At 45.4% G+C, this 24,625-nt stretch overlaps 1 protein-coding gene across 1 annotated transcript in view; it reads left to right on the top strand.

Annotated features, from left to right (window-relative positions):
- Positions 1–24,625, top strand: part of PLP2 (proteolipid protein 2) — a 35,678-nt gene that overhangs the window by 4,632 nt on the left and 6,421 nt on the right. Inside the window, exon 2 of the mRNA XM_066614942.1 lies at positions 23,917–24,072. Within this exon, the coding sequence (XP_066471039.1) occupies positions 23,917–24,072 (156 nt within the window). The remainder of the gene's footprint in view (positions 1–23,916; positions 24,073–24,625) is intronic.

Genomic DNA, 24,625 nt, shown 5'->3' with positions numbered 1-24,625 from the left:
CTCCTTCTAACCAGTCTCCTCATATGAGGGAAGTCTGCTCGTCGGAAGTCAAGGGTTTTTGTGAGAGATTTGCCTGGTATTCTTCCCCTGATGTGCATGTCAAAACGGCTCACAGCATGATCACTGTTCCCCCATGGCTCAGTAACATTGACATCTCTAACCAGGTCCTGAGTACTGCACAATATTAAATCCAGAGTAACCTGTCCTCTGGTGGGCTCCTCTAGCTGCTCTAAGGTACAGTCATTTAGCATGTCAAGGAATCCGGTCTCCTTTTCGTGACCAGAGTACAAATTGACCCAGTCGATGTGAGGATAATTGAAGTCCCCCATGATTACAACCCTGTCCCTCCTTGTCACCTCCCTGATCTATTTCCTCATTTCAAGGTCCCCTTCAGGTTTCTGGTCTGGAGGAGAATAGTACACCCCCAGTATTACATCGCTTCTTAGGCCTGGTAATTTAACCCACAGAGATTCCACGGTGGAGTCGGACCCACCTTCAGTCTCTCCTTTGCTGGATTCTATCCCTTCCTGAACATAAACACGCCACCTCCAACAAGCCCCTGCCTGTCCCTCCTGTAGAGTTTATAGCCCGGGATTGCGATATCCCACTGATTTTCTGCATTCCACCAGGTTTCCGTTATGCCCACTGTGTCAATGTTTTCCCTAGTCACCAGACATTCCAGTTCTCCCATCTTTGCTCGGAGACTTCGGGCATTTGCATAAAAGCATTTGTTCATGGAATGCCCCAGAATGAGCTGCTTATTAGCTCCTTTGTCCCTGCATCCTCTCACTGTGCCAAACCATCTATCACATCCCATCATACTACCTTTCCCAATTTCTTCTCCTACTCTGTTGTTCTCTAACCTCCCCATCCTTGTCCCATAGGGATGAGGAGTCGCAAACCAGATGCCCCTCAGCTCCTGTCGGCTTTCCCCCAGGGATCAGTTTAAAAGCTGCTCTGCCACCTTTTTAATGTTACATACCAGCAGTCTGGTTCCATTCTGGTTCAAATGAAGCCCGTCCCTCTTGTACAGGCCCTGCTTGTCCCAAAACATTCCCCAGTGCCTAACGAATCTAAACCCCTCCTCCTTGCACCACCGTCTCATCCACACATTGAGACCCCTGATCTCCACCTGCCTAGCTGACCATGTGTGTGGTACAGGTAGCACTTCCGAGAATGCTACCTTTGAGGTCCTAGCTTTCAGCTTCCTACCTAATAGCCTAAATTTGGCCTCCAGGACCTCCTGGATACACTTGCCCACATTGTTGGTGCCGACATGCACCACAACTGCTACCTCCTCCCCAGCACTATCTACCAGCCTGTCTAGATGAGAAGTGATGTCCGCAACCTTCGCACCAGGCAGGCAAGTCGCCATGCGGTCCTCACATCTGTCGCAAATCCCCCCTCCATGTTTCTAATAATTAAATCCCCCACTACAAGAAGCCCCCTCCCCCCTCCCGCAGAGGAGTATCCTGAGTGCATTCCAGGCCCGTCCCCTGGAAAAGGGGTACCCCCTAAGGAATTGTTTACCTCCTCTCCAGGATGACATCCTCCAGCCCCGAGACTTCCCACCTGGGCAGCTGAGGAGCTGCGTGCCTGAGGGTGGGACGAAGCCTGATCGTCCCCAGAAGTCTCCCCATGGTCCTTCTCTGCCTGCCTCTGCTTCTCCAGGTCAGCCACCAAGGCTTCAAGGGAGCGGACATGTTCCCTGAGTCCCTGGAGCTCCTTGCACCGAGGACACACCCATGACTTATGCCCCAGAGGCATATAGTCATACATGTTGCACTTGATGCAAAACACTGGATAGCCCCCACTCTGCTGCTGGCTGTCTGACTGCATAGCTTTTTTGGTTTGTTTGTTTCTGTTTAGGGGTGCTTAAAAACCCTACACTGGTTTGCTGCCCCTCTTCTCAAGGGAAGAGAAGGGCAGTGTCTGGGGCCCTGGCTTCCTCGCCCTGCTGCTGAACTCGCACAGCTGCTAAACTCACAGTACCTTACCTGGCACTTTGTTCCTGAGGCACGTGTGCTTCTGCAGAGGTCTACAACACTAGGTCTACCTAGGTCTACAACATTTAAAGAAAAGGTGACCTTAAAAGTAAGAATATTTTTAGTTACAAGTAATATGCATTTACTTATTTGCTAAAAAAAACTTGATCCATTTCTCATAATGAGGCAGCCCTAATGAATAGTCTCAAGTCTTGAGACTTAGTGGCAGGCAGCCCAATCCTGAGCTGCCCGGTGTGTGAGGCTGCAGTAGCACCAAAAATGGCTGCCGCCACATCCTACACCAGCAGCTCCTTGGGAGAAGGGGACTTTACCCAGGTAAAGTGTGTAGTCCCACAATAGAGCTACTTGATTCTACAACCCAAAGGTCGGTGTAGAATCAAGAGCTTCTGTGTGCCCAACACAGAGGCTCTGAATCTGGTGGATTCAGCACCCGCCCCACTCCCTCCCCCCCAGATCGCCTCCTCCAGCCCCCCTCTCTCCCCACTTCCTCTCCCTGCAATGCCTTCTCCCTGCCCTCCCTCCGCCTGCCCCTGCCCCAGAATGCCTCCCCTCGCTTCCCCCCACACCTCCACCTGTGTGGAGCTAGTGCTGGCTAGTGCTGGGCTAGCACCAGCAGAGCACATGTGCTAGGGCCTGCAAGCGTGCTTCACAGCATGTTTGCGACAGTGCATGCCAGCACACAAAGCTTAGGATTGGGCCCTTAGTGATCTGACTCAGACTTTACCTGACCCCACTATCTGTCATTGATGGATTTGGGGAGAACACACCAGAAAAAAGATGCTCAAATATCTTTTTCCTTATATTTACACAAGATTGCAAACTTCAGGAGCTCAGGCTAGTTAGCAGCTATCTGACTTTTGAATAACTTCGGGGCTTTAGGCAATTAGTTTTCTGATCTTTCCATCACCCATGTTTTCACTGGAGGCTCTGCGGGAACCACCAGAAATTGGATCCTGACCCACAGTTTGAGAATCACTGAAACAGACCATTTGGTCTTACCATGTTTTGGAAAAATTATAAGATTTTTTTACCCTGGCTTATGGAGTTTAGGACTTGGGATTCTGAAATTAGTGGTTGCACTTTATTCTACTTGAATGACTTTTATGCTTCTTATTGCAATCCACCCCAGGCCTTTACAATGGGGCAGACTACTTATTGGTAGAGGTGTTTATTTCTGGTGCATAAGATAGGATTACAATCTCACTGAACACAATGGGCTTACTTCTGAATAAAATAAATAATGCCATTTTCAAATCCCTCTACATATTGGTCATTGCTAAATTATTTTGGCTGTTACAGATAGAATTGCAGATACTCCCAGGATTTTTCGACTTATCATCTGATAAAGGGCTTTGAACTGGGAGCTACTTTCTCTCGGGGGTCACAATATTGTAGAAAGGGGGTCCACTGGATTGTATTTATTTTTCACATTTTTATACCATTTTTATCTCCAAGGAGCTCAGGGTGGTGTAGCTGGTCTCTCTTTTTGTCCTCAGAACAACCTTGTGAGGCAGAGAGCGAGTGACTGGCCCAAGGTCACCCAGAAACCTTCATGGCTGAGCAGGGATTTGAACCTGGATCTTCCAGGTCTATCTCTAACTTCCAAACCACTACCCCTGAGGTATTCAATCTGTGCGTCCTGCCTCCCTAGTGAGGCGTGGCTAGCCTCTAGGGGCTCTGCAATGCTGCATGTGCTGCTTTTCTGCAGCTGTGAATGAGGTGGGTGGGGCAGTGTGAGGCTGGGAGGGCGTGTGAAACATGGGGGGGGAGGTGGGAGAGAAGGCTGGTTGGGCAGGCAGAGGTGCTGCATCTCAGCATGGAGCTCTCTCCATGTGCAACCTCACCCCAAGGACTACATTTCCCAGTGTGCCCCTCGCCCTGGGATTGGTCAAGGCTGCTTGGGAAGGAAGGAAATAGCCTGCTCTAGTGGGGGTGTGTGTGTCCAAATGCCCCAGCCTGCATCCCTCCATCTTGCCTGGGGGGAACAGGGGTGGCATCTGCATGTTGGGTGTGTGAGCAGTCACCATCTACTTTGGGGTGAGTTGTAATCTTGCTGGGTGTGGCTGCAATCCTTTCCACACTTTCCTGGGAGTAAGCCCCATTGACTCAAATGGGGCATACTTCTGAGTAGACCTATGTAGGCTTGGGGGTCTGTGTCAGCTCAACCCAGGATCCTCACCTTTCTCTTTTTCCTCCCCCTTCAAAAAAGAAAAAAAGCCACTCTTGATGGCTTTGTCTCCAAAAATTGATTAAAAATAAAAATCCCCATTCCTTTTTAGCCATTCCCCTTTTTCCTCCTGCCTCCTTTTGGGGGGGGGGGTACTCTCTTGGCTGCTATTGTAAGACGAAAGGCACAATCCTAGCTAGGTCTACTCAGAAGTAAGTCCTATTGTGTTCAATGGGACTTACTCCCAAGAAATTGGGGTTAGGATTCCAGCCAAACAGTCTCTAGGTCTCAGTTTGCATCAGTTTGTAATTAGCAGATACACACAGAACAAAGTCTTCCCCTCCTGCAAATTCATCACTTCCCCCTCCCTTTCCCAAACCCTCCAGGTGTGCTGCTAACAAACTCAGGACACAATCCTAACCAGGTCTACTCAGAAGTAAGTCCTATTTTGTTCAGTGGGGCTTACTCAGGTAAGTGTGGTTAGGACTGCAGCCTCAGAGTGCTGGCAGCCTTGTTTCTAGTGTATAATTATAACACCTTCATCCCCATTTTGGGGGTAACTGAGGTGAGGTGTTGTAATGGGGAGTCGTGGCCAATGGCCACAAGGATCAGGGGAGGCGCGAGCCGGAAAAGTTCAAAAACCACTGCATTACACTGTCTTGGGTCTTGATGTGTGTATTTTCATATAACAAAGGGAAAACGTATTTATATCTCTTCTAGTCTTGTTTATTATGTGTGGGAAATGCTGCTTTTTATTTGGAGGGTATGAAATATTTGTTAGTTGTGAATGATGGTGTGTGGGATGACACTGCAAGGAGGGGGAGCATCTGCTTTGAAGCAGTTAGTGTCAGTGTAAGATAGGCTTTATCTATATAACAGTTTGTGTCATTTGAATGTCTGTCTGTTGTGTGCACAGAATGGACAGTGGGGCACTTGCACATATACACAGTGTGTGCCTGAATGTGTGCCATTATCACACTGTAATGTGACTGAGTTGTATGGGTATTTTTTAAGTGTCTATGTGAAAGGTAGTATACATGCATGCAAGTGTGTTCCATCTCTACATTCCAGAGAGAGAGACATTTGGGGTGGAGTGGAAACCCTTCCTTGGCCTTGTAAGAGAAGGGTGGAGCAGTTTGTCCCTATTTCAGGGATGGGTGCAGCTCCTGTTCCACCATCTGTGGCTGACCATTTGGCCGAGGCTGTGGCCTCATAAATGTCTCCTGCCTTCAACAATGATTAACAGAAATCTCTTCTTTCAGTGCTGAAAGTGGAACCCAGGAGCTGGACTCCCACTCCAGGAGTTCCTCTTCACAGGCTTGGGGATCTCATAACTGGCGGAGAAAGTGGGTGTTGTTGGAGTTCTTGTGGCTGCCTTGAAATCTAGCAGTTGCCAGAAGCTGAAGGGATGGAATCTGGGTGGTTGCATGAATGCCACTGCCACACCAATGCCTCCGTGCTGATTTTAAAGGAGAGCATGTTTCTTTAAGGTGGTGGGGAGCTAGCTGTGTGTGTGTTTTGTATTGGCAACCTTCAGTCTCAAAAGACTATGGTATCGCACTCTGAAAGGTGGCTCTGGCACAGCGTCTAGTGTGGCTGAAAAGGCCAATCCGGGAGTGACAATCCCTTCCACACCGGGAGCAAGTGCAGTCTGTCCCTGGTCTGTCTCCCTGGCTATGGGCCTTCCTTCTTTGCCTCTTAGCCTCAGACTGTTGGCAAAGTGTCTCTTCAAACTGGGAAAGGCCATGCTGCACAGCCTGCCTCCAAGCAGGCCGCTCAGAGGCCAGGGTTTCCCACTTGTTGAGGTCCATTCCTAAGGCCTTCAGATCCCTCTTGCAGATGTCCTTGTATCGCAGCTTTATTGTATTGTATCGCAGCAGTATTGTGTGTTTTATAAGGCTAGGAAAAGCAGGTCTCAACAAAGCCCAATAAAAAAGATAAATGATACAAGATAAATTCCGCCCCTTGTTCTCTTCTGCTTCTAACTTGCCTGTCCTAGGACCTACACACCCCATCTCTCAGAGAAGTTGTGTAGCAGAGGCTGCCTCATTGCCTCCCTTAAAATAGCACACTGCTGAAAATCACAGGGTTGTGGGGCCAACTCTTGCTGCTCCAATGGAAGCCATCTCTCAGCAGTTCTTTGTATTTCCCTTTAGAGTGTTTCTCAGACCCGAATGCCTACAAACAAGAAGAATTTCATTTAGGTTTCTTAATCTGGAGTAACTACTACTGCTCATTCCATCCTTGGAGTTGCTATCTCCCTCCAAGTCCCAGTTCACCCACATCAATGTGACTGGCAGGGCAGTGCTATTCCTTTAGCTGCTCTGACCCTTGTAATGTTTCTTCCTGTGCTTTACCCACCCCTTGATGGATAATGTGTGGGTGGCACTTCTCATAGCCAGAGAGAGTGAGAGTATTCTAGGCCTTTATTTGGGAATTGGGCATAACTTATTCTGCTGGTCCTAAGAGCCAGTGTTACAGTATGCCACAACCCTTAAAGCTCCAACTCCCCTTGAATAAGCCTCTCTCTCTCACCATACACATATGCACACACAATTTACCTCTCTAATACAGAGTGTCTGAAAAAAGTGACTAACAAAACTAAACAGGGGGAGGAGGCGGGTAGCAGCATCACAGCATAGTATTGGTGGGGGAACTGCCTACAAGTATGAGAATGTGTATAAGGTTGGGGAAGGAACCTGCTGTCTGGATACCAGTGCTATTTTCTCCCTGTGCATCTCCCCCTGCCACCACCCCCCACATTCATTTAGAAATTGGAGAAGGGATTATTTTGAGTTGCAGTTGAAGGGTGGGAAAAATTCCAAATGGGACTGGGAACCATTGCAAAACAGTGAATAAGATCTCACATTTCACAGAAATGTTAATTTAATTAACCTTTATTAGGCATAGACATAAATACAAGTAAGCAAACAAAGAACAGAAATGGCCTGCCCCTAACAAGGGGGTTTCCACAACTCTTATATTGACCGCTCTATGAGGAGCAGCAGATTTAACTTTGCTTCTCTGGATATAGAGATAATCAGCAAATTGGCTGGTTGACTTAACAAAAGTAGAAATAAAGGAATGCAAAGTTGCATCATTGCGGGTCACCTAGTAGTGGGTCAGTAATAGATTTTTAAAAAATACATAAATCTTCATACTAAGGACAATAAAATACATTATGTGCCAAAGATTCAATATCCTCTAGATTACAGTCACATCTGTCAACCACCGGATTCCAATTAAATCTAGCATACAGCTTGTTCAACGGAAATGTATTGCATCACGCTAATGTATAAGCATGACGGGCCTGGAGGTCTTCAATCAACTATAGCAGGGCTTTTCAAACTGGGGTGTCGCGATGCCCCAGCCTACCGGCCCTAGCCCCTGCCCCCTTAAGGGGTGAGGGCAGCCTGGAGGCAGGGAGGAGGCAGCAGCACGATTCCCAGGATCGCACCACTCAGGGGGGCTGCAGGGGCTTGGATACACGTACAGTAGTGAAAGTGGATGCAGAGCGATCATGCCCTGCAGAAGTGGAGCGCGATCACTCTGCATCCACTTTCACTGCTGCAGGGAGCCCTGCACCCCCGGGAGGCTGCAGGGGCTTGGGTATGTGTACTCTCGCAGAGAGTTTGAGAACCACTGAACTATAGGTATCTAGGGGTATATCCAAAAGTGATTGGTAACTGTAGGTGAAAAGGCAAGCAAACCTTGGCTGCAGCTGTATAGATTTCCTGTGTCTCCATGTCCTGTAGTCTAAGCAAGAGACTCTTCAAAGAACTATTCTGGGTTCCTGCTCCGAAAATGTTCATCAAGCTTGACGATACCGGGGGGGGGGAGGGGGGAGGAAAATGTGAGTGGTGGAGGAAATGCCAGAAACTGAGCCTGCACTATGTTACAGTCTTAATATGGCAATGCCGGAAATTCTTTGCAGTCTGATTTAAAGTCTGTTTGTGCCCAGCATGAAGATGTTGGATTGCACCAAAGCACACAAGGGAAAAGAAACCACTGCCTCTCTTTCTCTTTTTGAAAAGAGAGGTGCAGGCAGCAGTTCTTTTATTTAATGCTAAATAGAACTCCTGGATCTCTTGTTAGTTGGAGAATAAAAGAAAAGTGCATGGGGGATGTCCTTGTATTAGTGTTCCCCATCTAAATATAGTCTAGTTATCTAACTGGTAAGATTCTCCTCCTGGGAACTGAATTCAGTATTCCATAAAGTATGCAAAAGTGCATGCAGTTGTACTGGTCCACTAGGAAAAAATCTTCAAAGAGGAACAGTAGCTTAAAACCTTTATTAGGATTACCTAGAAAATCACAAAGTAGTGAGCAAGCTTTTGAGTTTCATAGAAATGTCTAACATCTCTGTAGAAGAGACAAAATTTTCTTTCTTTCTTTCTTTCTTTCTTTCTTTCTTTCTTTCTTTCTTTCTTTCTTTCTTTCTTTCTTTCTTTCTTTCTTTCTTTCTTTTGGCTACAATTCTATGCAGTGTCCTGGGAATAAGGCCCATTAAACACAATGGGGCTTACTTATGAATAAACATGCATAAGGCTGCAGTGTAAAATAACTTACAATTTTCTTTAATTCTGTGGCTGGCCTTAATTTTCTCTTGTAAACTTCCCCTCCCCAATTTCCTATCAAGTTGCTGGATTGTGTGGGCTGATGTACTTGAGAGATGGGAGGTGATGTTACGGTTTGATAAGTCATATCTCTGCAACAGAGAGGGAGCAAACCATACTTGATGCCCCTTTAGACTGCTACCTAGAGAGTCTCCTTTTTACTTTGAACTTCCCAAAAGAGTCAGTGATAACTTCCTGGCCTGCACTAGCATGCAGTGTTCAGATGGGCTGAAGACAGGAAATGGGTGAGAGAAACTGTACCTTCCCCATCTCTTAGTTAACCATTTCTACCCAACATTGCATATGTGCAACAGGGATCAAATGTGGGCTGTGCAGAATTGGGTTAACAGCAAAATTCAGAAGGGGGAGACTTTCATGCTGCAAACTGGCAACTCCTGGATATCTCCTTAATAGTTGTTGTCCTCCCATACCATAAACGAATTTTGTGGTGGCAGCAGCAAACTGGTGCTCAGAAGAGGCGTGTTTCTGGTGGTAATTTTTTGCTTCATTACAGTGATCATTGGTGTCTTGATTCTGAAATTGTGTGACTAGTCAGTGGTGCTGCTGGGGGGTGGGTGGGCAGGTGTGGGCCACAGGGGGTGATACTACTACTTGCCATGATTTTTAAAATCTTGGTATTTTTGAATACCATCATGTTGTATATCAATTGATGCATAATTTCATGCAGCATGCATTGAAACAAACCATGCTGAAATATCTATTCTATAAAAAGTTATAGCCAAAACACTATCAGGGGGTGATGGTACATCACCACACCCACTGCCCAGGGTGTTGCCCAACCCACTGCATGGGAGAAGGTCCGTCATAGGGGTGATGCGCTGGCCTCCCATACTGGGTGATGCAAACTCTACTGACGCCACTGACTTCAGTAGGGTTACCAACTTCTTTACAGGCCCATGCTCCTATTCGTTGAAGAACAGTCAATATGTAGACATTAGCAGATGCTAATGGTTATCTCCAAGCCATGAAATGCGTCACCCACTGATTTCTGCTGTTTGTACTTCTGTTAAATAGGCAAGTCTGTTTTTGTGTCCTCCTCTGGTTATTTGACAACCTCATCTTTCCAAACAGGGCAAGATAACAAACAATAGTTCTAAATATAGTTTTTGAAGTCTTGCCCTTCTCAATACCATTTTGTTCTGTCTCTAAGGGTGGGGAAATAGGAGGGCTCCCTTAAAGTGCCATCACCAGCCCCTGATTCCCCTCTCATGTAGTCCTGTTATGCCTTTCCCTGTGGCCTTCTGACACTCATTGTGGAGGGGTGTCACTAAAAATAAGGAAGACAAGTCATCCCCTCTGCCCTCCCATATAAGCACTGCTGTAAGTGACACACTTCATGCAGCACATTTATAGCAGCAATCAAAGCACCTTTTGCATGAATGATCCATCTCGGTTATCTCAACAGCCCTTTCAGACCGGACAATGTTAGTGCCTGCCATGTTGTAGAGGGAGGCTGGAGCTAACTGAACATAAGTGATTTCCTACTGCACCAGACAGCTTCCTCTGTATTGTCTACAGTGACTGGCAGCTCTCCAGCAGAAATGGGAACTAGAGTCAGGTGACTCGAATCAGAGTCACAAAAACATGTGTTTTTTGCTGACTATTTATTTTGAATCACCTGTGTTGATGACTCGGGCATTGACTCGAGTCTGAGACCACTGACTCAGCACTCAGTCCCCATGCATGCAGACTCGAGTCTATCTGTTTCTGAGTGTTCTTGCTTACTTTTTTTACAGTGTGAAAGACCTCATGGGGGCCATTATTCAGATCAGGTGAGCAGCAGAAAAGTTCCAGTCAGGAGGCAGGGAAGGGTTAATGTTTTATTTTTGCATCAAGCAGGAGGGGGAGAAGTGGGAGCAGGCTCTCTTGTCCATCTCTGAAGGAACTGATGGTCAGTGGAAGGTCAGCAGGGCCGTCTGATTTGTTTCTTTGGATGAGATAGGACAGAAGGAGGAGCCCAAGGGGCTTCTTGCCTTAGACTTGGCTGGAGAAGCCCAGGGAGAGGGAGGAAGCAGGGAAGTTGGGGGAGGTAGTTCCTGGTGATCACACTTTCAAATGGCATGGCTCCTTTTGGCTATGTGGTTACTTGGGAGGAGGAAGCCTCATTGAACAACTTGTGCAAATGGGACTACTTCTGAGTAGCGCTGCAAAGAATTGGGTCATGTTGGTAAGCCTCCCAGCTGCTGCACGTGACCCTCCTCTCTCTTGCCTCTCAGTCCCTGCTCTCACAAAGTCCATCCCACCCCTCTTGCTTGTTTACAGATGGGCAGGGACGTCAGGGGAGTGCTTAACGAGAACTCCGACACACACATGCACGCCCCAGTAGCAGCCCCATTTTTTTTCTATGGAGCCTCGTTCTGACTTTTTAAAGGGAACAACTCTATAGACTTGAGTCTTTTTAAGTCACCAAAATGGTCTGGACGACTTATTAGATTTGTTTTCCCCCTGTAGTCCCCCTGTTAGGACTTGTTTTAGAGTCAAGTCATGGGGGTGGAGACTCCTGACTTGACTCAAGCCGTGCTGGATTTCTCCATCCCAGCTCTTCAGGATTAGATGGGAGTCCGTAACAGAGGTGCCAGAGATTGAACCTTGGACCTTCCACATGCCAAATGTGGTCTCTGTCACTTAGTCCCACTCCAACTGGCTTGTCTAAAGCCTCTTAGTGAATTCAAGGTCCCGATGATGTTTAAATGGGAGGAGCATAATAAGCATTGCATGTTGAGGTGGTGGAAGCATTCCTGCCCTTAAGCATTCTAATGCCTTCTGCATCTCACTTTATTCTTCCATTTTCTCTTTGGATCATTTCATACTACTCCTTCCTTTTCAGTTGCATGCCCTGCTCTTCTGTACCAGGCACACCATTTTACTTCTGCTTGCTCAAGAGGGTCTATTCCTTTAAATATTTATTCTGAGCCCTGGCATATTTGGCAGTAGGCTCTTGGTTTATTTAGTCGTTGTCCTGGTGACAGCCCCCACCCCCACCCCTGTGCGTCAGCGTCTCCTCTCCCAATGTATTGGGAAACAGATTGGGCCTTTGTCTCTAAGGAGGACACCTGGTGTAGCTGCCAGATGTGGTTTGCAGCTGGAATTTTCCCACAGCTGTCTGTCTATGTGCTGGGATGCCTTTCTTGGGAGACGACCTGCAGTCTTCCTCCACTGTGCCCCAGTTACCCGAACAGAGTATTGATAGAAGAGGAATTCAGCTTGGAAGGTAGATGAACCCAGAGTTTGGATCAGGGACTTCCAGGTCTGGGGACAGGGACAAGGTTTGGATCAGGGACAAGAGGTTTTGGGGCTGGGAAATGTGGAGAAAGTGGAGAGCACATACATGGCTGTATGCCTGTATGAGTTTAATGCAGACTTCACAAGATACAGAATGAAAGAGAATCTTGGTCCTTTACTCCAGCTTTATCCCTATTTAAAATTCATTCGGATGGGCACTCTACAAAGGGGTGAATTAACAGCACTGCCCAGGGCCCTCTGTTACACAGGAGGGATCTCCCTTCCCATGCTTCCTTTGGAGTTCTCTTCCCAGAACATAGTGGTGTAAGGGAAAGGTGGTTACAAGCTTATTTTTACCAGCCTAATAAGATTTTCATCATGTACATCACATAGGTAACATTATTTTGTGGAACGTACTGTTTGTGATTTTTCTCCCTCTCCCATCTCCGCATATACAGTATAGTTGTATGTGCTAAGACTGCCAACCAAAATGCAATTTCCTGAGATTAGGCAGGGATGGAACCATAGTGTCAAGTCTGGATTCCCTGCTCCCCTGAACTTAACTCATACTCGAGTTATAACAGGCCGCCATGGTGACTTGTCCAGAGCATTTTTTGAACTCGTTTGGACTCGAGTCGGAGTATTTTTTACAGTGTTGGGAAAACCCAGAAGGGCTTGACTTGAGTCAAGTTGCTGAGTCACCACCCCCTGTGACTCGACTCAAAAAAGAGTCCTAACATGGGCACTTTTCAAGTCTTCAAATCAGCCTTTAGTGACTCTAATGGACTCAAGTCGAGTCGCCCCCCCCCCTTTAAAAAGCTAGCTGCAGAAAAAACGAGGCTGCTGCCAGGAAGTGTGTGTATTGGAGTGCTCTTTGAACACTCCCCTGATTTCCCCACCCATCTGTAAATGGGGATGGTGTGAGAGGGATGGAGAGGCAGCTGGGACAGAAGCAGCGAGAGGGAGGAGGATCACAAGCAGCTGCTGAGAGGCTTACCAGGACAATCTGATCCTTGCAGCTCTACTCAGAAGTAATTCCACTGCAGCAGGTGGGGCTTGCTCCCCCAAGTAACAACAGATCCAAGAAGAAACCATAAGGTTTCTGGGCAAACTTTATGGGCAAAAGAGTTTTCTCCTGCCTCCCTGGACTTTTGCAGCCAATTGTAAGGCAAGAAACTCCTTGGGCTCCTCCTCCTGCCCTCCCTGATCCAATGGAAATATGAGATTGCAGATTCTTTGTCCAATGATTATCCATTCCTTCTTTCCTATAAGAGATGGGGGGGAAAGAGCTCACTCCTGCCTCCTCCCTCCTGCCCATTTCATTAACCCTTTCTTGCCTCCCAACTAGAACTCCCTGCTGCTCGCTCGTCAGAGTTGCTGACTCAGCCAAAATCACGCATTTTTATGACTTGAGTCTGAGTCACCTGAGCTTTTTGAGAAATCGCATGTCCTGGCTGTCCCCGCCTTTTTCTGGTTTCTCTCCCCAGCCTCATGCAGCCTTCCTCCCTCCTTCCCTCCCCCCAGCCTCTGCCTCCTGGAACCAACCCACCCTCCTCTCATCAAGTCTGTTGCTCATACCACTTTGAATGTGGCTCCTGGATCGCCCACAAAGTTTTTCTGGTTGCCGCAGAAGCGGCAAAAAAAAAGCTAAGCAAACACACAGTCACACAGCTAACTGGGCTATTGGGTTGATAGACTCGAGTTCTGAAATGTGAGTTGACTAGTCCAGACTTGTTTTTGAGAAAAGTAACGAGTCAGTTCCAGGTTCAAAAGACACGTGTAACTCAAGTCTGTACTAGTTCGCAAAAAACACTTTTTTTTACTTGAGTCCAAGTCATTGTGAGCCATCCCTGGGAGTAGGTCGCACTGAGTTAGTGGAGCTTGCTTCTCAATAATATATATAGGACTGTCCTGAAAGTTGCTTAAAATGCAAGTAAGTTGCATTAGCCACTGGCATATGGTACATTAAGAAGCTCTTTGATGGGGGGAGGGGCCAGCCAGCAGCTGAGCAGACGTGTCTTTCTCGAGCTCTTGAAAGCCACTCTGTTTTTTCCCAAAAATTGCGAATATGAGGAGATCTGAGGATTGTTTGTCAGGAGAGACAAACTCCTCCATGTGATGGCATGATTCCTAAGGAGATAAAGCCCGGCCAGGGGGGCTTTCCCAGGAGATTTCGCCATCTTGGCAGCAATGGTGAAGAATTCATTTTGAACCAAGCTGAAGGCCCCTGCAGGGAAAGATGTTGAAAGACTTAAGTAAGTGTTATTCCGTTTGTGTATGCCTGGCATGGACTGAGTAATTTGATTGCCCAATTTGTTTTCTTGCCGTGAGAAGAGGAGGAAGGGAGAGGTTTCCCCCCAGCTGTTTATTGGTGTGAGGAGAAATCGTAGAAGAGATTTACCAAGTTTGTTATGGATATATGAAAATATAACTACAGCTTTACAACTTTGAATTTCAGTGGATTACAAATTAACTGTCCCTGAAAAGTTTGTGAATTGGAGCATTTATTGCCTTGGTTTGTTACTATCATTTGGGAGTGCCTGAAGGAGTGGTTGGATGTTTGTAGCTAAGGCTACAAGTATAAACAAGATAAGAGAAATATAAATAAAACAACAGTGCACCAGTGACATCTAGTGACATCTAGTGACATCTAGTGGATTTTAAAAGACATTGCAAGAACTAGATTTGTGTTTGTAATTGAAGCAAGGAAGATAATACACTGAGGACACTTGTTTAATACACTTATTTATCTGGTGTGCTCCCTGGGGCATTTGGTGGGCCGCTGTGAGATACAGGAAGCTGGACTAGATGGGCCTATGGCCTGATCCAGTGGGGCTGTTCTTATGTTCTTATGACATCTAGTGGTCTTAAAGAACATTGCAAGCAGAAGGTTTTACTTGACTTTATAATTTTTTCTGTTATTGTTGATGAGTAACTAGAGCAGGGGTGCCTGAACCCCGGCCCGGGGGCCACTTGTGGCCTTCTGGGACTCCCAATCTGGCCCGCAGGGAGCCCTCAGTCTCCAATGAGACTCTGGCCCTCCAGAGACTTGCTGGAGCCCACGCTGGTCTGTTGCAACTGCTCTCAGCATCTGTTCAACCTCTCGTGTGAGCTGCTGAGTGGAGGGATGAGGGCTCCCTCCACTGCTTGCTGTTTCATGTCTGTGATGCAGCAGTGGCAGTGAAGGAAAGGCTGGCCTTGCTTTGTGCAAGGCCTTTTATAGGCCTTGAGCTATTGCAAGACCTTCATTCATTCATATAAGTTCCATCTCTAATATATTCACTTATGTAAATTTATTCAAATTTGAAATGTAAATTAATACTTTTTTCCCCAGCCCCCAACACAGTGTCAGAGAGATTATGCGGCCCACTTGCCAAAAAGTTTGGACACCCCTGGACTAGAGGATTGATTGTTGATGTGATGTGATGTGATGTATAGATAATTGAAAGAGAAAGTTAAAGTGATTTGTTTGATAACAGATATTTGAGCTTTACAGGAAGGAGGAACGAAGATGGCGGGTAAAACAGTGAAAGTTCGAGGCTCACCAGCGTCTGAGATGGGACTTGGAAAATTAGCACAAGAGGAACCGAAAGGGAAAGACTGGAAACAGACTGTGCAAGACAACATAGAAAAACAGTTGGCAATGGTACAGCAACTAACAAACCAATCTGTACAAACTCAAGTTAGTGTGGATGCTTTAACCAGACGATTAGATGAACTTAGTGGACAACTGATGGAGGTGAAAATTACATCAGAAGCAAATAAACAAAAGATTGAGAGATTGGGAAAAAAGATAAGAAAAGATCAAGCTAAAATATCGGAGATAGAAGAAAATCAGCATGATGCAGAGACAACGTTAATGGAAATTCAGATGGATAGTGCAGCCCAAGTGGTGAGGATACAAAATATACCAGAAGAGAAAGGAGAAGATACGTTGCGACAGATTGTCAGATTAATATCAGAATGGATTGATACACTGATGGAGGAGATATCTAAAGAATTGGACTCAGTGAGAAGAGTGAGCACTTTTTATCTGAGAAAACACAAATTACCAAGAGAAATCCATGTGAAATTCATCAGAACCTTTTACAGAGATAAATTACTGAAGGCCTCACAGGAAAAGGAATGGACAGTGGATGGTAACAGTCAACATTTTGAGACACGTTCCATGGAGAGTGAGGAAAAAGAGAAATGAATATGAAAACCTGACAAAATTTTTAAGAGAAAAGCAAATACCATACAGATAGTTTTCTCCAGAAGGGTTGTTTTTTCAGTATCAGACACAGAGATATAATATAAATTCAACAATGAAAGCAGAAAACTTCTTGAGTACAGTGATGAAAGACGAGATAAGAAAGGAAGAAAGGGAGGAAAAGAAATCGAGAAGAAAAGAATTAGAAGAATATAGACCAGAAATGGAGTCAGATGAAAAGAAATCAGATGACTTAGAAACAACAGATGAATCAGAGAGGGAAGAGCCTAGAGGAGCGAGTAAGAGGCGCTCACCAATAGCAACAAGAAAAAGACGAAAAGAGAGGAAGACTAGTAAAAAGAAACTAATGATGACTAATGAATAGGGCATTGTTGGTGAATAAAAAATTAGGAGATGTTTTTGTGGCTTCAGATGGAAAAAAAGAGCTGTTGCCATTTATGTTAAAGAAAGATTGAGATCAAAAGAAATATATGCATTACAAGATGGATTATTGGATTTTGAGATGCAAGAAGAAATAGTAAAATAATGCGTGATAAAATGGGCGCAAAATATAGACCAAAATATCACAATAGATCAATGGGAACAGATCTGGAAGGATAATAAGAAACATACTAGAGTAGCAAATTTTATTATATTTTAGATATTATAGATAAAGAAAACGATGTATACCTACTTATAATGATTTTAATTGTAGCAAGGATTTTATATGTTAGATATTGGAAGGATTTTAAAATACCAATGAAAACTGATAGAGAAAGTGATGAATGTGGTGGAGATGGACAGACTTTCGGAAATTTTGGATCGATAACGAAGGCCGATACAAATTGAGTAATGGAAAAAACCCTTTTATGCTTGATTGAAAATGAAGTTTTAGAAATATATGATAGGGCATTTAGATGATTGTGTTACATATATATTATATTTGATATGATATGACATATGGATGAAAAACGATGTTGAGAGGTAAATTTAGAAGAGGAAATTGATCAAGATATGTAATGATTTATCAGTTTTAGTGATATACGATGGTGATGTATGATTTCCTGCACCCTTTGTTGTTGTTTTTTGGTGTAGTGATGGTTTTTGTGTTGTGTGTTTTTGTTTGTAGTTGTTTTTGGAAAATAAAAAAAATTAAAAAAAAGAAGCTCTTTGATTTGGGTTTCAGAGCTATCTGAATTGTTCTATTTTGGCCCTTGCATGTTGAATGAAGAGAGGAGCTGAAAGATGTAAGCATACATGGGCTTCCAGACAGTCACCCTTCAAGGTGATGTACCATCCCTGGACTTGCTAGGCTTCAGCTCATTGGCTGCATTCTGTGTCCTTCAGCTCATTCCCTGCTACTCAGTGTTGGAACAGCTTGGGTCCCTTCCCTTATGCAGTTGTATCTGTACAGTACTTTGCATGTTTTGCTACAGTTGTCTTTCCATCATGCCCAAGCTCCATATTGGAGAGAACAAGTGAGACCTGCAACAAAATATTGCATCTTCTCACAGACCCTTTCAACATGCCATGTCTTTTGGAGGGCACTGAATATGTTCAGTTTTCATTGGACTGGGTTTTTAAAATGTTGTTTGAACTTACGCACTTATATACTCCTGAGTAGCCCACTATTACATCAAAACCAATGACCTTATTTGTTGGGTGGCTCCATTTTGGTTCCAAGCCAGTTGCCACCCAACCATCTGAGAGGGCCCAATCGTATCCAATTTTCCAGTGCCGGTGCTGCTGTGCCAATGGGGTATGCACTGCATCTTGTGGTGGGGAGGCAGTCACAGAGGCCACCTCAAGGTATAGGAACATTTGTTCCCTTACTTTGGGGCTGTGTTGTGGTTGCAGAGGTGCTGGAAAGTTGGATAGGATTGGGGCCTCAGTCTGCTATAATAAAAGAGGATTAGAATGCCAGCTGATTAGAAGTATCAATAGGGTCACCTAAAGGTAAGGTGGTGGCTTTGGCATACTTGGGATGGCAGTCTCACTGAAAATAGGTGTGTGTTAAATTACCATAGATACTTGCCTATAAGACAAGAAATTTCTGCCAATAAATCGAGTGTAAATCACTGTAAGCCAGGGCTTAAGGTTTCATTTAAATCAAGCAAGCCTCGTTCTCTTTGGTAGGATCACACCCAACTCTTCTGCGCCATTTTGCAAATGCTTTGCAAGCATTCTGCAAAACATTTTGTACCATTTTGCAAATTTTGCATTTTGCACCATTTTGCAAATGTCTGGCAGAGGTCTGGTTTTTAAAACCCCAGGATGTCATCCTCATTTCCATCTGAAACAAAGTCCAAGGCTACAGTTCAGTGCACCATTACTTAAGAATAACACCCCTGGAAAGCAATGAGTCTACTTCTGAGTAAATTGGGTTGCAACTATGTGTAGCTGTGCTTGCTCACGCTCAGTCCTTGTTGCTTGTCTCTGTTGTGAATTGAATTGCACACTCCCAGTTATGTGTTAGAAGTTGTATTTTATATGTGGAGCCTGTGACTTAACACACCAGGCATCTTAAAGAACGATTTGTTTAATGGTTCTACTGGTATGTTGTTTTCAGTGCACCTACTCCGATAGTGTTTATAAAAACGTCATGAAGACCAGAATTTAAAAAGTTAATGAATAAAAATGTATCTTATTATTTTTTGCTTTATTTTTAATAAATTAGAGACTATACAGTTCTTAGGTAACAATTATTGTTAGGTTATTTTTCAGGATCTGGCCTCAGATGAAATCAAACAAAATTATACGTAGTCAGGCACCTCCCTAAGTTCAATGCCCAACTTATCGGAGGGTCATAGAAAATTCCATGATTTTTGGTTCATAACCTGGCCTTGGCATATCTGATCAATTTATAGTCGAGTGTCTGTGGTGGTAAATTGAAAACCATTTACAAACAAAACAGAACAGCCTGACATGGCCTGTGAGCTTCCAGGACTTATGGAAGACTGAGGGTAGTTGAGTCATGGAATGTTGAGGGGGTTGGCTGAAGGGGAAAGATGGGAATTGGCTTGCTTGAGACAGCGTCTTAGCAGCTTATAGTAAGTATCCTGCAAAGGGGGGTGAGGAGAATAAGGTTGGGATGCTAAATTTGCCCTTCTTCCTTTATATGGCGAGTTTGGGAAGGGAAAATGATACCTCAGGTTAGGGCAGGCAGAGTATGGGCTGGGAAAATTTCTTTCCCACACACATGAAAAGGGGATCTCTTTTTCCCTTCTTCAGAAGCTCTTTCCCTCTCCCACTGCAAGTCCTAAACACGTTAAAAGGGTCCTGAACAGAATATTTCTGTTGAAGCACATAACATCTTGCTGCCAGTGTGCATGCCTGGGTGTATGTGTGTAATAGCCAGTTTCCGGGTTCCATCTTTTTGCTGCCTATGTGCATGGTTCTTGATTATCTGTGAGAGGTTGCATAACTCAGTAAGTGATCAGCTCTCTAAGGAACAGGGGCGAAGGGTGCAGTCCTAACCAACATTCCCATGCTGATGCAGCTGTGCCAATGGGGCAAGCGCTGCATCCTGCGGTGGGGGGAGTAGTCATGGAGATCTCCTCAAGGTAAGGGAATGTTTGTTCCCTAACTTTGAGGCACTGGCTTAGATAGATCATTGACATCCGGCGCCCATAAATTTGTGACACTCTCCCCCCCAACAACAACAAAATTAATATGCGTTTCAAGTCCAAGCGGGACCCCAGGTCTATCCTCCCAGCCCTCCTCAGCCACAGAAGCCAAAGTTCATCCAACCTGGTATTAGGTATACCAACCTGGAAGAGATGGCTTAGGTATACCAACCTGGAAGAGATGGCTCCAGAGGGCAGTCAGAATGGGGGCTCAGGTCTATCCAGCAGGTAGATCTGGGCTCCAAATCCAGATGGCAGCCCAGGTCTACCCACCCAGCAAACCTCAACCACAGAGGCCAAAGTTCAACTGGGAGCCCAGGTCTACCCACCTGGGATTACCTGGGCTCTGGATTTAAGAGTGTTCATGCCCCTTCCAAACACAAACACTGGATCCATCCCTGTCTCAGTGACATACTGCCATTGCATCTGGAGGTTCAATGTAGCCATCATGGTTAATAATCACTGATAGACTATAGTCTACCATGAATGTTTAGAATCCACTTTAAAAGTCACCTAAGCCAGTGACCAACAACACCCAACCTTCCCACCAGTGGCATCATTAGGGTTGGTGTCCCCCAGTCAGGTAACTCATGGTGTCAATCCCCCCCCCCCATATATTTATTTTACTATAGAACAGTACATCAGTAACCAACAAAAAACTGTAGCCAACTTAGGTCGCAATCCTAACCCCTTGTGTCAGTGCTTTCCAGCACTGACATAATGCATCTCTGAGGTAAGGGAACAAACATTGCCTTACTTTTAGGAGGACTTTGTGAGTGACACCCAACTGCAGGATGCAGCACATATCCCATTAGTACCGCTATGCCAGTGCTAGAAAGTACTGACATAAGGGGTTAGGATTGCACCCTCAATGACACTCACAACCGAATAGGAATCTGAGTATTAGCTCTGATACATGGAAAAGGGAGCTAACTCATGATAACATCTTATTGGTTCCATGCTGTGTCATAATCATACCTTGTTAGCTCTCATAACACGCAGGCTCATTGGTCAGTTTTGATTTAAGAAAATCCACTTTTTGTGACATAAGGCCATTTTGTTTCCTTTTCTGGTTATTTAGTTATAGCTTTTGATAGAACACAGATATTTCGATGCAGTTTGTTTCATTGCATTCTGCTGTATATTACACATCTAATGGTGTATAACATAATGGTATTATTCCTAAAAACCTTAATTTCCACAATTTAGATCACTAGTGGTGTCACCCCCCTCCCAGGGTGTCACTTTATTAACACCTTATTGAACATAAGAACAGCCCCACTGGATCAGGCCATAGGCCCATCTAGTCCAGCTTCCTGTATCTCACAGCGGCCCACCAAATGCCCCAGGGAGCACACCAGATAACAAGAGACCTCATCCTGGTGCCCTCCCCTACATCTGGCATTCTGACTTAACCCATTCCTAAAATCAGGAGGTTGCGCATACACATCATGGCTTGTACCCCATAATGGATTTTTCCTCCAGAAACTCGTCCAGTCCTCTTTTAAAGGCGTCTAGGCTAGACGCCAGCACCACATCCTGTGGCAAGGAGTTCCACAGACCGACCACGCACTGAGTAAAGAAATATTTTCTTTTGCCTGTCCTAACCCACCCAACACTCAATTTTAGTGGATGTCCCCTGGTTCTGGTATTATGTGAGAGTGTAAAGAGCATCTCCCTATCCACTCTGTCCATCCCCTGCATAATTTTGTATGTCTCAATCATGTCCCCCCTCAAGTGTCTCTTTTCTAGGCTGAAGAGGCCCAAACGCCGTAGCCTTTCCTCATAAGGAAGGTGCCCCAGCCCCGTAATCATCTTAGTCGCTCTCTTTTGCACCTTTTCCATTTCCACTATGTCTTTTTTGAGATGCGGCGACCAGAACTGGACACAATACTCCAGGTGTGGCCTTACCATAGATTTGTACAACGGCATTATAATACTAGCCGTTTTGTTCTCAATACCCTTCCTAATGATCCCAAGCATAGAATTGGCCTTCTTCACTGCCGCCGCACATTGGGTCGACACTTTCATCGACCTGTCCACCACCACCCCAAGATCTCTCTCCTGATCTGTCACAGACAGCTCAGAACCCATCAGCCTATATCTAAAGTTTTGATTTTTTGCCCCAATGTGCATGACTTTACACTTACTGACATTGAAGCGCATCTGCCATTTTGCTGCCCATTCTGCCAGTCTGGAGAGATCCTTCTGGAGCTCCTCACAATCACTTCTGGTCTTTACCACTCGGAAATGTTTGGTGTCATCTGCAAACTTAGCCACTTCACTGCTCAACCCTGTCTCCAGGTCACTTATGAAGAGGTTGAAAAGCACCGGTCCCAGGACAGATCCTTGGGGCACACCGCTTTTCACCTCTCTCCATTGTGAAAATTGCCCATTGACACCCACTCTCTGCTTCCTGGCCTCCAAACAGTTCTCAATCCACGAGAGGACCTGTCCTCTAATTCCCTGACTATGGAGTTTTTTCAGTAGCCTTTCGTGAGGGACCGTGTCAAACGCCTTCTGAAAGTCCAGATATATAATGTCCACGGGTTCTCCCGCATCCACATGCCTGTTGACCTTTTCAAAGAATTCTATAAGGTTTGTGAGGCAAGACTTACCCTTACAGAAGCCATGCTGACTCTCCCTCAGCAAGGCCTGTTCGTCTATGTGTTTTGAGATCCTATCTTTGATGAGGCATTCCACCATCTTACCCGGTATGGATGTTAGGCTGACCGGCCTATAGTTTCCCGGGTCCCCCCTCTTTCCCTTTTTAAAAATAGGCGTGACATTTGCTATCCTCCAATCTTCTGGCACCGTGGCCGTTTTGAGGGACAAGTTGCATACCTTAGTCAAGAGATCTGCAACTTCATTCTTCAATTCCTTAATAACCCTTGGGTGGATGCCATCAGGGCCCGGTGACTTATTGATCTTTAATTTATCAATGAGGTCTGAAACATCTTCTCTTTTAACCTCTATCTGACTTAACATGGAACTTATTGGTTCCATGTTATGTCATAATAACATCTCATTGGCTTTTTGAATAATTGTTCTGTTTTGAGTTAAGGCAGGGGTCTCCAAACCCCGGCCTGGGGGCCAGATGCAGCCCGCAACAAGCCTCTTTTTGGCCTGCGGCCAAGCTCTTGTTCCGTGAAAGCCTCTGGCCCACTAAACTGAACATAACCAGAACCATGCTCTGATTGTGTCCGGAGGGTGTTGTGAGGGCCAGAGAGGTTGAATGAATGAGCCCATTCATTCATGTATTCACTCATCTAAGTTCGATCTCTAATTTATAAATTTTATATTTAAATTTTTTTTCCAGCCCTCAACACCGTGCCAGATATTTGATGTGGCCCTCTGGCCAAAATGTTTGGAGACCCCTGAGTTAAGGAAATCTACTTTTTGTTATATAAGACAGTCATATTTTTGTTTTCTGGTTTTTGGGCCATAACTTTTAATAGAATTGCAATATTTCACTCTGGTTTCATTACATTCAGCTGTAAATTACGCATTGAATGGTACATAACATGATGGTGTTATTCCTAATAACTGCAATTTTAGCAATTTTGGTCACTAACGATGTCACCCCCTGCAGCTGGGCACCTGGGGCCCGCACCTGCCTCCCCATTTTGACACCACTACCTTGAGGCTGCATTCCAGCTGCATCAGTGCTGGAAAGGTGGATAGGATTGGGTCCTAAGATTAAGTAGTGGGTGCTGTGGGAAGGAGTAAACTGCCTGCATGAATATTGCTAAGAGCAGCCAGGGGGTATGCTGTGGCTTCCTAGAGCAGGCTATAATATCACTGGGAAGTGACAAACCATGGTTGGTAGTTAAATCTAATATGCAGCATGCAAAATTGAAGTCATGCCTTAGCCACATATAGTCGAAATCTTAGGAGTACACGTAACAAGATAGGGCAATCTTGTCTGACATAAAACCCTGCTTTCCAATTCCAACCTTCAACATGGAATGTGTTTGGTTTTGTTTTTTAAAGTTTGCTGTACTGTATATACCTGATGTCTTTTATCAGTCCCAACTCTGATGGGCCTTTCTCTTCTCCCTCCCAGGTGGCATGCATCATCATCTTGATCTGCTTTGGGGCCTCGTGGGCACGTGGCTACATGGGGCTGTCCATCAGCATGTTGGTTTACACCATTGTCATTTTCGTTATCTTCATGTGTAGCTTCCACACCCAAATGACTTTTATCCACTGGGGATGGACGGTAAGGATTTACTTCTCTATTGAGTGCAGAGGTGGGGTCAGGGATTCCTGCAGCCCTCCCAAAGGGGCACATGTATGTTGTACGGGTTGCCATGTGTACTTTGTGGGGGATGGGATTCTGTGCCGAGGAGAACAATATTCTGCAACTTGTCCAAGTTACGACTCAATCCTTTCCCCCCCTCCGCACTGCCAGAACTAGCATTCCAGAGGCAGGGCATGCTTTACGGCCATAGTAAACAGTTTTGCAGCAGCACGCACAGCCACGTGTTACTGGCCCACTGTTGGAGAGACCACGGCAACCACACAATGCGGCAGTGGGAAATGGAGAGTCTGCTAACAAAGGTGGGGTGAGGGAGGGTGGGACAGGGAGGGGGAGGGTGTGATGGAGGAGAGGGACACCTGGTGCAGGCAACTTGCACCGGATGCTATCCCCTCCCATGGCAGCCAGTACACCCCCTTTCTCTCCTTGGACTTGCTCCAACTAAAGAGCTGGTGCAGGTCTAAGGAGACAAAGTGGTGAGAAGGAAGCTTATGGGAAGGTAAGGGAAAATATT

Source organism: Tiliqua scincoides, chromosome 2, assembly GCF_035046505.1.
Source record: "Tiliqua scincoides isolate rTilSci1 chromosome 2, rTilSci1.hap2, whole genome shotgun sequence".
Lineage (NCBI taxonomy): Eukaryota > Metazoa > Chordata > Lepidosauria > Squamata > Scincidae > Tiliqua > Tiliqua scincoides.
This window is presented reverse-complemented; position numbering and strand designations above follow the sequence as displayed.